The following is a 14,851-nucleotide window of genomic DNA, read 5'->3' as shown; positions in this document are numbered from 1 at the left end:
ATCCTTTGATTTTAGAGTTTTTTCTCCGCAAAAATACTTAAAGACAATCGAGTGTGAATCCTACATCCACATTTTGGCGCCGTCTGTGGGGAATTACCGCAAAACTCTGTAATCTCAAAATCTCTCTTTCTCAAACCAAGAAATTATGGCTGATCAGCAAGCTTTAAGCAATGCAATTGCCTTGCTTACTCAGTCAACCACCGATCTGACCAATCAGATGGGTACACTCACTAGTACCAACGCCACTTTTGGTGAAAGGTTCAACTCAATTGAGCAAACTTTAACGAGTGTTCAAACCACCCAAACAAATTTGTCAAACGCGCAGAATACTATTTCAAGCCGTTTAGATAATTTGTCCTCAGCGCGAACAACAACGTATCCGCGCAGGCTATTCCAGACTCCCGCGCAAATCAGATCCGGGAGCACTCAAACTCCTCCTACAGGCCGTCCTGCTAATACTAGCAATCAGACAACCGTAGGAGATGGGTCCAACCCAACCGGGGATGAAAATCCCCAAAATCAGGGAAATCCTGCTGTTGACGAAGGACTCCTTATGGAAGATCCTGATGTCATCCTTTCAGATGATTTCGTCAAAGTTCGTCAAGAGCTTGATGAGATGAAGTCAAAGTTTCATCAGGCGACCAGTTCGGCACCTGAGATCAATCGAGTAATCAAAGAAACTCGACGAACACCCTTCACTTCGAGAATCTCGAACCTTCGGATCAAAGATTCTCGAAGGTCAAATTACCAACTTACGATTGTAAAGGTGATCCTAAAAATCACCTCGCTGCTTTTCAGATCGCAGCTGGCAGAATTGATCTAGAACCAGACGAGGAAGATGCTGGATATTGCAAACTATTCTCCGAGAATCTTTCCGGACCGGCTCTGTTATGGTTCACTCAGTTAGAGCCTGAATCTATTGATAGTTTTAAGGAATTGTCCTCCGCATTCCTAAAACAGTATTCCATGTTCATGGAAAAGGCAACTTTTGATGCAGATCTATGGTATTTAACCCAAGGTCAGAACGAATCACTTCGCAAATATATCGCTAAATTCAAAGAAGTGATAGCCAAAATTCCTGGGGTATCGCACGCTGCTGCCCTTTCTGCTTTAAGAAACGGACTCTGGCATGAATCTCGGTTCCGGGAAGAAATCACTGTCATCGTCCGAGCACCATCCAAGACGCTTTATTCCAAGCTACTAATTGGATGGAGGCAGAAGAAGAAAAGCTTAGGCTCGCTAAAAAACATCGGCCAGCAAAATTGGTTGCTGGAAATCCAACTAAAAAGTTTGAACCAAAAGATCAAAAACGGTTCGGAGTTAATCCTGCTACTAATGCCGTAGGAAAACCCTCTCCAAACAAAGGAAGATATAATTCTCCTAATACCTGGGTTAGAGATGAGAGTCCCTATTGCGATATCCATAGAGTAAATGGGCATTCCACCAAAGATTGCAGCGTACTCAAAAAGCACCTCACCGAACTGTGGGCGGCTGGAGAGCTCGCTAATTTCAATATCGAGGAATTTGTGGAATCTTATCATAAAGAAAAAGAAGATTCCGAAGCGTCTAATCCTCCTGAAAAGAAACATAAGCCCAATGGGCCCGGAACTCCAAACACTCCTAAGAAAAGGATCGATAATATAATGGGAGGATCCAAATTATGCCGAGATTCGATCAGATCAATCAAAAGGCACAAGAAATCAGCAGCAATTCAAACCGCTGTGGGTTTCCAGTCAAGTGAACAAACACCTTCTATCTCTTTCGATAGTTCGGATACTCAAGGATTAACGGGACCTCATGACGATGCTCTTGTGATAACATTAGATGTTGCGAATTTTGAAGTAACATTAGGTGTCTAATTGATACCGGAAGCTCAGTAGATCTCATATTTCTAAGCACTTTGCAAAGAATGGGAATCAGTAAAGCTGACATTATCGGTCCACCGGCACCATTAGTAGCTTTGACGAGTGACACATCTATGTCCTTGGGGAACATAAAACTACCAGTGCTCGCTGCAGGGGTTCCTAAGATTGTAGAATTTATTGTTTTCGACCGACCGGCCGCTTACAACCTAATTCTCGGAACTCCTTGGATTTACCAAATGAAGGCTATACCTTCAACTTATCACCAATGCGTGAAATTTCATACTCCTACAGGAATCAGAACCATTCGAGGAGATCAGGAAACGTCGCGATCTTGCTACCTCATGGGACATTGTTTAAAGCTCAAATAGCAATTAATGATAAACACGAAGCAAGAGAGCACCTCGCGTTACCCAAGTGGTCTTAGCTCGAATGAAGCTACCACAGAGATTGAAATTGATCCCAAATTTCCAGATCGAAAAGTAAAAATCGGTACTTCTTTGGATTCAGAAATCAGAGATCAATTGGTAACTTTTCTAAAAGAAAATAAACATACTTTCGCCTGGTCGGCAAAAGATATGCCCGGAATCGACAAAATTATTATCACCCATGATTTAAACGTCGATCCCAGTTTTAAACCAATAAAACAAAAAAGAAGAAATCTTGGTCCTGACCGAGCACAAGCGGTCAATGACGAAGTTGATAAACTTTTAGAAATTGGTTCTATCAGAGAAGTGAAATATCCGGACTAGTTAGCAAACCCCGTGGTAGTCAAAAAGAAAAATGGAAAGTGGAGAGTATGTGTCGATTTCACTGAAATTAACAAAGCATGTCCAAAAGACAGCTTTCCTCTCCCTCATATCGATCGGCTCGTAGAATCAACGGCCGGAAACGAACTCTTAACATTTATGGATGCATTTTCTGGATATAATCAGATCATGATGAATCCCGAAGATGAAGAGAAAACATCCTTCATAACAGATAGAGGAATCTACTGTTATAAAGTTATGCCATTCGGTTTAAAAAATGTCGGGGCAACATACCAACGTTTAGTTAACAAAATGTTTGCAGAACATTTGGGCAAAACAATGGAAGTTTATATAGATGACATGCTCGTAAAATCTCTTAAGAAATCCGAGCACATCACACATCTCGAACAGTGTTTCAAAATTCTGAACGAGTTCGGAATGAAATTAAATCCAGCTAAATGTTCATTTGGCGTGCCTTCCGGAGAATTCCTGGGGTACATAGTCACAGAACGAGGAATAGAAGCAAATCCTAATCAGATTAATGCTTTCCTCACTATGCCTTCGCCAAGAAACATTAAGGAAGTCTAACGATTGACAGGCAGAATTGCTGCATTAAATCGTTTCATATCAAAATCTACGGATAAATGTCTCCCCTTTTATCAAATTTTGAAAGGGAACAAAAAATTTCGGTGGGATGATCAATGCGAAGCAGCATTTGGTCAACTCAAAACTTATCTAACGACACCACCGATTCTTTGAAAACCTGAATCAGATGAAAAACTATATCTCTACATTTCAGTCTCTAACCATTTCGTAAGTGGGGTGTTAGTTTGAGAGGACCGAAGTGAACAAAAGCCAATTTTTTACATAAGTAAATCTCTTACTAGCCCAGAAACGATATATACAATGATGGAAAAATTAGCTTTAGCAGTAGTGATATCTGCTAGAAAACTCCGACCTTATTTCCAATCTCATCCAATAGAAGTTTTAACTTCTCATCCACTTCGATCAATTCTTCACGGTCCAAGTCAGTCCGGAAGATTGGCAAAATGGGCAATCGAACTTAGTGAGTACGATATAGAATACAAAAGCAGAACTAGCGCAAAAGCACAAGTTCTAGCTGATTTTCTAACCGAACTACCACCAGATGATGGAATCTTTGTTGAAACGGACTCCACATGGAAATTACATTTAGATGGATCCTCTTCTAAACAAGGATCCGGAATCGGTTTTAGGCTCGAAACTCCGACAAAGGAAATAATCGAGCAATCATTTCGATTAATGTTTCCAGCTTCGAACAACGAAGCGGAATACGAAGCTTTCTTAGCAGGACTTCCGCTAATGATTAGGGGGCTGACTGGAGGGTACCCCTATCTCCGCCAGCCATCTGAAATTCTATCATCTATATCCGCTCCATACCCCTTCATGAGGTGGTCAATGGATATAGTCGGTCCGATGCATCGTTCAACACGAGGCGTCCAGTACTTATTAGTTCTAACGGACTATTTTTCCAAATGGATTGAAGCTGAAGCTTATATAAGCATACATGATTCCGTAGTAAAGACATTTTTGTGGAAACACATCATTTGTCGCTATGGAGTTCCCTACGAAATAGTAACGGAAAATGGTCCTCAATTCATTTCAAATGACTTTGAAGATTTTTGTTCCGCTTGGGGAATAAAACTTAGCTACTCAACACCAAGGTATCCTCAAGGAAATGGACAAGCGGAAGCTTCCAACAAAACCATTCTCAGCAATCTTAAAAAACGCTTGAACGCTCGAAAAGGTGGATGGTACGACGAGCTGCAACCTGTGTTGTGGGCTTATCGAACAACTCCGAGGTGAGCAACAGGTGAAACTCCATTCTCATTAATTTATGGGATGGAAGCCGTAGTCCCAGCCGAGTTGAATGTTCCAGGTTTGCGCCGGAGCGAAGCTCCACTTAACGAGGAGTCGAATTCTAAATTATTAAAAGATGTTCTCGATACGATCGATGAAAGGCGAGACCAATCCCTTATTCGACTTCAGAATTATCAACAGTTGACCGCTCGATACTATAACTCAAAGTTGAAAAACAGACTTTTAAATGTAGGAGACTTCGTTTTAAGGCGAGTATTCGATAACACAAAAGAAGAAGGCGCTGGAAAACTCGGTATTAACTGGGAAGGCCCTTATCAAATCACTGAAAAAATCCGAAACGGTGTATACCGTTTACAAGACCTTGACAGAAACCTCGTTCAGAGGCCTTGGAACATAATCAACCTGAAAAAGTTCTATTGCTAAAGCAAACACCTTCGAACTAAGATTTGGCTTGATCCTATTTTGGGTACGTAGGCAGCTCGCTAAAAACGAGTCCAGATATAACATAAAAATTAAAATATTATTTCAAATCATGGAATATTATTCTTATCATCGGGCTAGAATATAGAGTACATTGCAAACAATGTATAAATAAATATTTCCAGCTAAACTCAGACTCAGAAGGGTCTTGAATTACGGAATAACTCTGCTCCTTGACCTGCGAGGTCAACGATGCTCATAATGCAACCTGGCATGTTTCCGTACTCATGAAGTCCTAGTTCGATCCAATCGGAAGGATGGGCTTCGAGGCGATGAAGCTCGCGAGATATGTCCATGCGACGCTTCTCTAGCTCCATTATCCGTCTCCTAATCTTTTTCTTCTCATCTTCGAGCTCATCATGCCGAGTGATAAGCTGAAGAAGATAAAACGCTACGTTTAGCAATAACAAAAAGAAGTTAATCACTAGGATGGAGAATACCTTATTGATAAACTCCTCATCCTTAACACGATCTTGAGGCGACAATCTCTCGATTAAAACGATCGGAACCTGAATGCTAGTACCCTTCTTCAACGTTTGTGAATCTTTTGGTTCGCCAGACTCTCCTGCTTTTATAAGCTCGATGTCCGACGTCCTCGAAGGATCAACGCTCATCAATTTGAACAAATCTGAAGAATTTCCTTCCTCGAACATTTTTGTAGAATCTTTGTTGAAATTCAATGACAAACTACACCCACTTTATACTCGAAAATTTATTCGATTGCATTTAAGAGGATTAATTGACGATTTCCCAAATCTGAAATTACGATTTTTATGGCAAATGTAATCGAGTTAATTGCCAATTATATTCCCTAGATAAAACGCATTAAATGAGATTTGAATAAATCGGCGAATTTAGAGCGAAAGGGGAAATGTAATTAATGTTGCTGGGTTTCAAGACCAGTGACATTTTACAAACATAAATAGGAAAGTGTTCGATCAAAAGTCTTCGCCCGATAATGACTCTAGCGAGGTAGAAGATCCCGAACAGCTTTCCGAGGATAGCCCCTCGTCGGAAGATAAATCAAAAGGGCCGGAGAAGTCATCAACAATTTTCGTCTCCGGTTCCTCTTTTTCTTCAGTTCTTAACATTGGAAGTCTCCGGAACTCTGAGGAACATGAAACAAAAGAGGACCCATCACTGGTCGCCAAGGATAAACGGTGAAATTTATCCAGCATGCGGAGGAATCTTCGGAGGCAAGTAGGTATTATGGCCACGATGTCTAGACCATTTCTCTCCCATTCGTGCGGTTCAGATTCCAAGGGAAGGATCTCTCTTTCTATCCTCTTTATGCTCTCATCAAGAGCACGGTGCCCCCTTTCGATTCTTTGTCTCTTATCACACAAAGCTTTATGTCTCCCGACGATCTGTTTAAACGAACATTTTGTCAAATGACCAAAAGAAAGGAAGTTATAGTTTTCAGAGAAGACTAAGAGATAGAAAAGGAACATTTTCCAGGAAGTCATAACATTTAACCCTTTCCTTCCCTGTTCGGAAATGAAAAAACGTTGGGTGAATAACTCCCTCTGGAGAAAATCCGTCTTCGGACTCAAACAATGGGTTACCACTTGAAGTTGTTATTCTTGAGCTTGATCTGAAAGAAGACAGCGGCATCTTTTCAAGTTTTTTCTTATAATAAGCTATGGTGATCTTTCGGAATCCCTTTTTAAGGAGAAAGGGGTTCAGATTTCTAGAAATAATTATATATTGTTGGCCTATTGGAGCAGGCTTCAGATCCAATTAAAAGCGGCCCAGCGATTCCGAAGCCATCATGGGCAACGATCGAAATCATTGCATGGTCGTATTTATGACAAAATTTTTATGAATTATAAATCTTATCCCTCGATATAAAAAGAAAACTTAAGCCGAGCTCCATCCTCGCCTTCGAGAGACCGAGGAAAAATTCCAATGTTTTTCCTTTAAAAAAGGCAAGTAGGTCTGATCAGCCTATCTCTCCTATAATCTTAAACCATTTCGGTTAGGAGGACCTTGCAAACCCTCCAGGTAAAATCGATGGTTTCCACCAAAATTAAATATTTCTTCCTAAAGAAATTTTAATTAAACCCCCTTGGGAAATTTATTCAAAATAATAATAAAGCCCCCTTGGGCAAAGACAAACTTAAAAAGTAATAAAACGGCCCCATGACCAGCAAGGCAAATTTCATGTCTTAAAAATTAAGGGGACAATCCCCCACATAAGGAGAATGCAATCACCATCATTCATTCATAGGCGAACCGCCTTCCCCTCTTGCTTGATTTGAGACAATAGCACCCCCGACATCGTAGTCTTGAGTCGCGAGAACAACTTCAGGATTAAGCGAGCTAACATCTTGAGGAGTTTCGTTCCTCGATTCAACTTCATCTCCCATAATTGAGGAGGTGACAAGTCCCTGATCAGAGGGCCCCTGAGCTCGTCCCAAGGAGATTCTATCAACATTGGTTCCGAACTCATTAAAATGAGCGCTAGGAGATCCGGTTAACATCATCTCGTCCAGAGACGAACCAATATTTGGTTCAGTCAGCGGAGGGGAGTCAGCGAACTCAGAAGCAAACTGCTGCAAATTCAAATATGGCTGAGGAGCGGTATTTAGTTTAGCTTCAGTCTCAGCTAGCTCGGCATAAACTGTCTCTTTCTCTTCAACCAAATCGATTTTTCCGTCCTCTATCTCTTTGATCAAATCAAGGTTGCTCTTCATTTCATCGCGTTCGGAGTTAAGCTTGTTCCAAGCTTTGTCTGCAGCGATAAATTCTTGCACAGCGAGAAGAAACTTTTGCCCAGCTTCTTTAACCTCCTTACGACCATCATGAGATATTTTACGAACATCACGATCTTTCAGTTCGGAAAGAGATTCATTCTTACGTTCGAGCTCCTCAGCAGCTGCTTTAACCTTGTTAAGCTCCGATCTCAGAAGCTCAATCTCGCCTTTAGCGAAGTTGTGATCAGCGAGGGCAGTCTCTAGCCTTTGCTCTGTCTCAATCAAGGTCTTCCTTGTCTCCTCGCCGGATCTTTCGAGTTTCTCGATTTCCTCCCGGCGAGCCGAGTCAAGGCCAGCAGTCTCCTGCACAAGCCGATTGGAAGATTGCAGTTTCTCAATCTCTCCTTCAGCGGCGGCAACCTTCTTGGAAACTTTTGCAAGTTCCTCTTCGTAAAAGTTGACGATGCCATTCACATCCAGAGTTGCCTAATAGAAGAAGATTCGTTTTAAAAAAAAAAAAAATGAATGAATCAAAATCAGTTGTCCAAGGATGCAAGTAGTCAAACCTGGGAGGAATGGAATGAGTGACTACTGTACATCCTCTTAACATCAGGTTTCCACCAATCAAAGGATGGAAGCTTTTTCCCAGCACGGGTGTGGAAGCACCTAAACATATTCCCGATCTTCTCTTTGTCTGGAATAAAGTTAGTTGTGTGAGAATTGAGTTTTCTTTGGAAAAAGAATCTATTAATCTCAAACAACAAAATGATAATTAAAGGTTACTTGCTTGAGACGAAGCTCTAGCAACCAGTCCCGAGCTCTGAGATGATCGAACCCTAGAAGTATTGCCTTGGGGGCGTCTAGGGGGTAGCATCCCTGAACCTAGCAGTTCCTTCGAAACAGTTCCTGAATCAGGATTTGCATCCTGAGCTTCAGCAGGCTCAGGATTTGGCAGATTCGAAGGAGCGACTCTGCCCTTCCTTATGCTCTTGGGACGTCCCTGGGGGAGGGGTTCGAATTCTTCGGCCTTCCTTTTCTTCATGAGAGAAGAATCACTTGCAAGGCCTTCCTCCTCAACGGTAGCAGCAACCACGTTGTCTGCTGCTGGGATGGAAGGAGAAGAATTGCTCACAGCAACCTCCATTGACTTTGAACCTTCAAGAGATCCATCGTCAACCAGGAGAGTTTTCCGGTAGACTTTATCGTCTCCGGTGGAAGTTGCGTTTTTCTTGTCTCTCCCAATTACAGAAATCTGATCTTTGATTTTCTTGTTTGCTTCTTTGAATTTTCTCTTGTCTCGAGCATTCAGACTCGAGAGATCAGTCCCAGCAGGAGGAGGGTTGACGGGTTTAGTTAGACCCATTCTAACAGAAAATCCGGCACCGTGAATCCTTTCCAAAGTGAAGGAATTCTAATTAACTGAACTCTCCAAGACGGCCTTGTAGAAATTGAGAAAATCGATTGATGGGGCCGGTCGAATTTGGGGACCTGCAAGAAAACATCGAAATGTTGAAACGCAGTTTTGAAATGGCATAAGAAATCTATTCAATTAAGTCCTAGTTTCTACCCAAATTCAATGACCAGTTGACTCGAAGGAGTTCGGAAGAACTTTGAGTAGAAAAACTATTTATGCGGAAGAAGAACCAAAACTTCCTCCAGGCGTTGTCCTTTAAGGGCAGGCTGTCAATAAGACTCCAATCCGCGATCGGATAAAGGGCATAATGCCCAGAAGTTCGGGACCCGCGAGCCTGGAAAAGCTCCAAGAGTTCGCAAAGTCTCAGCGAGTAACCAGCCTCCGCCGCAACAGTAAAGGTACACAAAAGATACCGGAGCATGTTGGGCGACATCTGAGAGAAGGCAATTCCCAGATGGTTGAGGTAGGTGAGAAGTATCTCGGGAAGAGGAAAGAATAAGCCGCATCCTTTGAAATAAATTTCATAGGCACAACAATAACCTTCTCGCCCCGATTCGGGAGACTCGAAGGGCTCTGGAACTATCATCTCAACCTCAGGAGGGATGTGACATAGTCTGCGAAGATCGTCGAGAGAATCGACAGTTGATTCGCTCTGAGGGTGAAGATCAAACTCGTCTCCGGTATGGATTTGAGGTTCGGATCCATCACCCATAAGAGTTTCGAGGTCATCAACATCATACTCGCAAAATTCGGAAGAAAGGTTCGACATTTTACAAAAGGGATTTTTTACCGAAAGGAAACAATGACTTCTGTAATAAGAATGGAAGTTCTCTAAGTAAAGAAGATAAGATGGAAAAGAAATTCTACCTCTTAGAACCCTAGAGTATGATGGAAAACCGCCTCGAGAATATTGGGAAGTGGGACAGTTTTTCCCGTGGTATTAATATAAAATTAGGAAATTAATGATCACGATTGTCAGGGAAATCAAATCATCTGATTATCCAAGATCGGTGTAACAGCGTAAAACATGGAGAAATTCCAGAGTGTTAAAGATCTCGATCGAGTCATTAATTACTATCTACTTAAGTCTTCCAAGTCGAGCACTCAACTCGCAAGACTTGGGGGGCTAAATGTTGGGGTCGGATCCCACACACTTTCGGTAGGATCTACTTGGATCTGTCCACGTCATTATTACATAATAATCCTCTTGGATTTCTAGGTATTTCATTAGGAGAATCGAGCTCGACCAGCCGGAAGTTCGATTCAGTTTATTAAAGAGCTCGATCTTTACCAGTATGGAGTTCGCTCTTATTCAGCATACAGTTCGCACAGAGAAAGGCAGAAGCGAGGAGAATATTGTTCGAGGTTCGCGGCAGCGTTAAGACGCAGGAGTTCGGAGTCAACAAGAAAGAGTTCGGAAGATCCACGCGAGGCCTAAGATAGTTCAAATTCAAGCCGTTTCAGTCAAATTGTAACCTACATGATTAATGTGGGTCAATGCGATTATGAGCAGTAAATGACCGCATTGATCATGTTTTCTCTATAAAAACAACCTCAAACGCATGTGTTTGGGGGGGACAATCTTTTTACCTCTTACAATCAAGCAATACAACATACTTTCTCTCTTACAATTTCGCAAAGCTCTTTACTATTTTGTTCTTATCAACTTCTTTCGCTTTATTTAGTTCAAATTCTTATTTTCATCCTTTGATTTTAGAGTTTTTTCTCCGCAAAAATACTTAAAGACAATCGAGTGTGAATCCTACATCCACAGGGACTGAACAACAGGTGTAGATGCATTTGCTCGCATCATTCCACGAAAGTCAGCGAGCAAAGACGCTTTAAAACCTTTTAGTTTTTTTTTCCAGAAGAGTGTTCACATCTTCTGCAGTTTTGATAAACTTGGGCTTTGAACACTTCCTCTGTGGTGGCATTTTAGAAGATTCAGAATCAGAGGTGCCACTAGTTGTAGTTCTTTGTTTCCGTTTGCGGGAAGTGTACAATGAAGGTAAGGAGCCATCACCACTACACCAAAAGGTTTTACTAAACGAAAAACCTGCAAAAATAAGCCTTTCAAGATTGCCGACTTTCTCATCTTCTGATTCTGAGGAACAAAATGGAGGGCCATCCGGGTGTGGGTACAAAACCAGCAACTGGAACATGGGAAGAATATATTAGCGCTGCATAATGGATGGAAAAACTGGAGTAGGGACAACTTACAGATGGATCATTTTCAACAGACAGAATGTTTGAGTAATGAAATGACTTGCACTTGGGAAGATGCGTTAAGGTTTGGTGAAGGAAAGTTGACTGATCTTCAACATGAGGGAGGTATTGAAGGAGCAACGGGATGGATCGAAATGCAAACAACTGGATAGCAAGAGGGAAACCATGAACAGCCATGGTTGATTGCTTAAGCTTGTTTATCAGGTCGGCCTTGGTCTCAATTTTTGCCCCAACTTTCACCATCCGCAGAAGCCTTTGGAACGAGTGGCGGCCCCATGGATATTTTAAGAAGAAGTCAACATTCTTCACCATCTCTACAACTTCAACTGAAGGTCTAACAGGTTGGGTCTTGCACAAAAGTATGCCTTCAATAATAACAATAAGAGCAAGTCTAAACCTACGCTAGATAGGCATATCTGGTTCAACATTTAACCAACCAACAATCTCCTTAACCGTAGCAGAGCCCAGCTTCGGACCAATTAGTTTATACCAATAAGGAGCATCACCATTCGCATGCGTCGTTGCTGCAGCAAGTTCGTCGACAGGCGGCAGAGGAGAGCAACACAAACTAGTAACTTGGTGAAATTCTGCAAGAGAGAAACGCAAAGGCTGCCCCCTGTATACAAACCAAGTTTCATCTACATTGGTCGTATCAAGCTGTCTACATAACATCTGGTGCAACAATTGACCAGATACAGAACTTTGCCTGACCGGCAGGGAGAATAATGACCCAAGCGGCGAGGACAATAGCTTCTGAAGCTCAGGTGTCCCTTCCAATGCAGTCAATATGTCAATTAGGTACCGAGGCTTAGAGTATGAGTTTATACGCACCGCATGGCCAGGGTACCGATCGACTTGAAAAATCATTTCAGGCAGATCTTCTGCAATTTATGTAAAAACAGAGATGGTGAAAACGAGGTTAGACAAGTACTATAAGGACAATTAGGGGAAACAAATCTTGCCATATAGTATTTTTCCTTAATATTTTCAAAACTAAACCCTAAGGGAACAACATACAAAGCCTAAACCCAAACAGGGAGTGCATTAAAACCAGAAATTGTTAAACCGTAATGAGCATAACAGAACAGCTAAGTATAATGACAATCCTGCCATATAGTCTTCTTTCTTAATATTCAAAACTAAACCCTAACGGAACAACATACAAAGCCTAAACCCAAACAGGGAGTGCATAAAAACCACAAATTGTTAAACCGTAATGAGCATAACAGAACAGCTAAGTATAATGACAATTAGGGGAAACCAATCCTGCCATATATGCTTCTTTCTTAATATTCAAAACTAAACCCTAAGGGAACAACATACAAAGCCTAAACCCAAACGGGGATAGGTAAAACACCTAAAACCATATAGTCGTCTTTCTTAATATTCAAAACTAAACCCTAAGGGAAAAAGATACAAAGCCTAAACCCAAACGGGGAAAGGTAATACACCAGAAACCATAATGAACAGAAACAGGGTATGGTGGTTTGTGTGGGAAGAAGAGAGAATCACCTTTGCAAAGGAAATGATCAGATAGACTCCCATTTGAAATCATTGTTATGAGTTCAACCTGCAACAAAAGAAACACAAGTGTGAAGCAGACCAAGTAGATATCCACGAGGAGAACAACCTCAAGACAGATCAACTGCGATGAGAAGGAAATAACAAAAATTGAAAATCAAATTAAGCTAAGATCCGAAAGAAACCACAAAATTTGAATTGTAACCAAAGATTCGGAAGAAAGCATAAGCGATGTAATTTTTGGAAGATTGGAAGGTAGTGACAACACATTTCTCCAATTTTTTAAAAATCTAGAGAGAAACCCAGAAAAGAAGTAGGTGAGAGGAGATGCGTAGAACTTACTCTCTCTGTATCACCGGCAATCAAAGTCGGAGCTCCGTAACTACAGTTGGATCCGGAGGAGCTACTGGTAGTGCGATAATGGGAGGTTTGATGACTTACGCTTGTCGATTTGAGAACACAGGTAAACACAGGTAAATTAAGATGAAGAAGGAAGAAACCAAACTGCTTTTTTTTTTTGAGCAGAGAGAAAGAAGACTGACAAAGCGTGTAACAGCTGATACAAGCTAACTCGTGGTATAGCAAAACGTCATCATCAGCTCGTCGCCACAAAAAAAAAAACAATTTAAAAGAATAAAAAAAATAACAAAATTAAAAGGGGAGTGTAAGCGTGAGGGCAAGGTAGACATTTCACACCGGTTGGAAATGCCTAAAACGAAAGGCTTGGCAGATGTACCTGATGTCGTAAGTGTGGCTGAGAAAAAGCCCATTCCGGTAAATAACTCACCCAAAATATACCCGACCATGGAATATTAAAAAGAAACATTAGACCATGGAATATTCAAAAGATATTGTTTCTAGTGACTTCAAATTCAAATCCCTCCACCGATTGCGGAGTCATGTCAGCTAAGTTGATCGGAGATCTCGGATTGGTTGGTTGAGCAGAACCATCAACAGAGTTAGACCAGGGAGAAGGACTTCCAGCAGATGAAGCTCCCTTGGCACGCGAAGGAGCATGCATGTCCTGTTGGTTCGAGAGTCACCGGGTCAATTCCGTTAAGCCTTAAGAGCACATCCATGGCTCCCTTCATCACTTCCACGTTGTCCTCCATCTTGGTGATACGTGTATCAATGTCCAAGTTTCGAAGTAGAGAAGCGGAAGCAGCCTCATTTGGATCAACATTAAGATATTGAATTGATCCAAGACCATAGATTCGCCCTTTGCTGTTAGTTGCCATTTGTGAAAACATGAAAACAAAAGTGAAAAAAAATATTATGCAACAAAAGAGAAACATAATAATTAAAACTGAACAAAAGACAGATTGCACAATAATTAAAAACATTGATATACAAGTAATAAAATAAAAAACTAGGTGGAATGTAAAAGTAGACAAACCATTTCATAAGCAACCCGGGAATGTTTTTTTGCTCCTGAAACATGGCGGTGAGTGCCTAATCCCTCAGGATCAGAATTCCGGTTCTTTGAGTTTGTTTGGCTCCTCTCCTTAGCTCGCTCTGTCTCCCAAATATCTAGCATACGGTTCCAGTCGGACAAACCAATGTAATCAGGTTTTTTCTCATTTCTCTTACCCTTGCTTACAAGATTTCTGATAGAATCTTTCAACGTATCTTCCCAACAGTGAAGAACCTGATCATGATGCTCACTACTCCAATAGTATTTTCGCTACAAAAAAAAAAACAGAAGTAGATATTACCAACAATGTAACTTGCATTAATATAATCAAGTCAAATACCAAACATGTAAAGCATACCACAAAACTAGTCCACCATGAATCCTTCTTACTCAATGGGACCATACCAAAATTCCACCATGGTCCCCAAAAGTCAGATTGATATGTTGCAACTATGTCTTAAGTGATGCAATCATGGATGTCAAATCTGTGATAAAGGAAAGAAACTCTTGTATTAATTATAAACAGAAACATGATTCAACTATAAAATAACTATCTAAAGACAAATACTTACCACAAAGCTCCATTAAGTCTCTGTGGATGGAGATAAGGCATGTTTCGTCTCTCGGGA

At 41.2% G+C, this 14,851-nt stretch overlaps 2 protein-coding genes across 2 annotated transcripts; both read right to left on the bottom strand.

Annotated features, from left to right (window-relative positions):
- Positions 1 to 7,167: 7,167 nt before the first annotated feature.
- LOC110230913 lies at positions 7,168 to 9,010 on the bottom strand. Its single transcript, XM_021035159.1, has 3 exons — positions 8,431 to 9,010; positions 8,214 to 8,341; positions 7,168 to 8,133 (listed from the first exon to the last, which is right to left on the bottom strand). Exons 1-3 carry the CDS (start codon positions 9,008 to 9,010, stop codon positions 7,168 to 7,170), a joined length of 1,674 nt encoding a protein of 557 aa, XP_020890818.1.
- Positions 9,011 to 10,840: 1,830 nt separating this feature from the next.
- On the bottom strand, positions 10,841 to 11,894 carry LOC9322865. Its single transcript, XM_021035301.1, has 2 exons — positions 11,282 to 11,894; positions 10,841 to 11,214 (listed from the first exon to the last, which is right to left on the bottom strand). Exons 1-2 carry the CDS (start codon positions 11,597 to 11,599, stop codon positions 10,903 to 10,905), a joined length of 630 nt encoding a protein of 209 aa, XP_020890960.1. The 5' UTR covers positions 11,600 to 11,894; the 3' UTR covers positions 10,841 to 10,902.
- Positions 11,895 to 14,851: the final 2,957 nt, after the last annotated feature.

The sequence above is a fragment of the Arabidopsis lyrata genome (assembly GCF_000004255.2).
Source record: "Arabidopsis lyrata subsp. lyrata unplaced genomic scaffold ARALYscaffold_2, whole genome shotgun sequence".
Lineage (NCBI taxonomy): Eukaryota > Viridiplantae > Streptophyta > Magnoliopsida > Brassicales > Brassicaceae > Arabidopsis > Arabidopsis lyrata.
The sequence above is the reverse complement of the archived record's forward strand: the minus strand, read 5'-3'. Positions and strand labels throughout refer to the sequence as shown.

Coding starts and splice junctions, on each gene's coding strand:
- LOC110230913 (XM_021035159.1), bottom strand. CDS start 9,010: ATGGGTCTAACTAAACCCGTCAACCCTCCTCCTGCTGGGACTGATCTC. Junction 8,342..8,430: donor TAGAGCTTCGTCTCAAGCAA/GTAACCTTTAAT, acceptor ACTTTATTCCAG/ACAAAGAGAAGATCGGGAAT. Junction 8,134..8,213: donor ACTCATTCCATTCCTCCCAG/GTTTGACTACTT, acceptor TTCTTCTATTAG/GCAACTCTGGATGTGAATGG.
- LOC9322865 (XM_021035301.1), bottom strand. CDS start 11,599: ATGGTGAAGAATGTTGACTTCTTCTTAAAATATCCATGGGGCCGCCAC. Junction 11,215..11,281: donor CTGTTGAAAATGATCCATCT/GTAAGTTGTCCC, acceptor CCCATGTTCCAG/TTGCTGGTTTTGTACCCACA.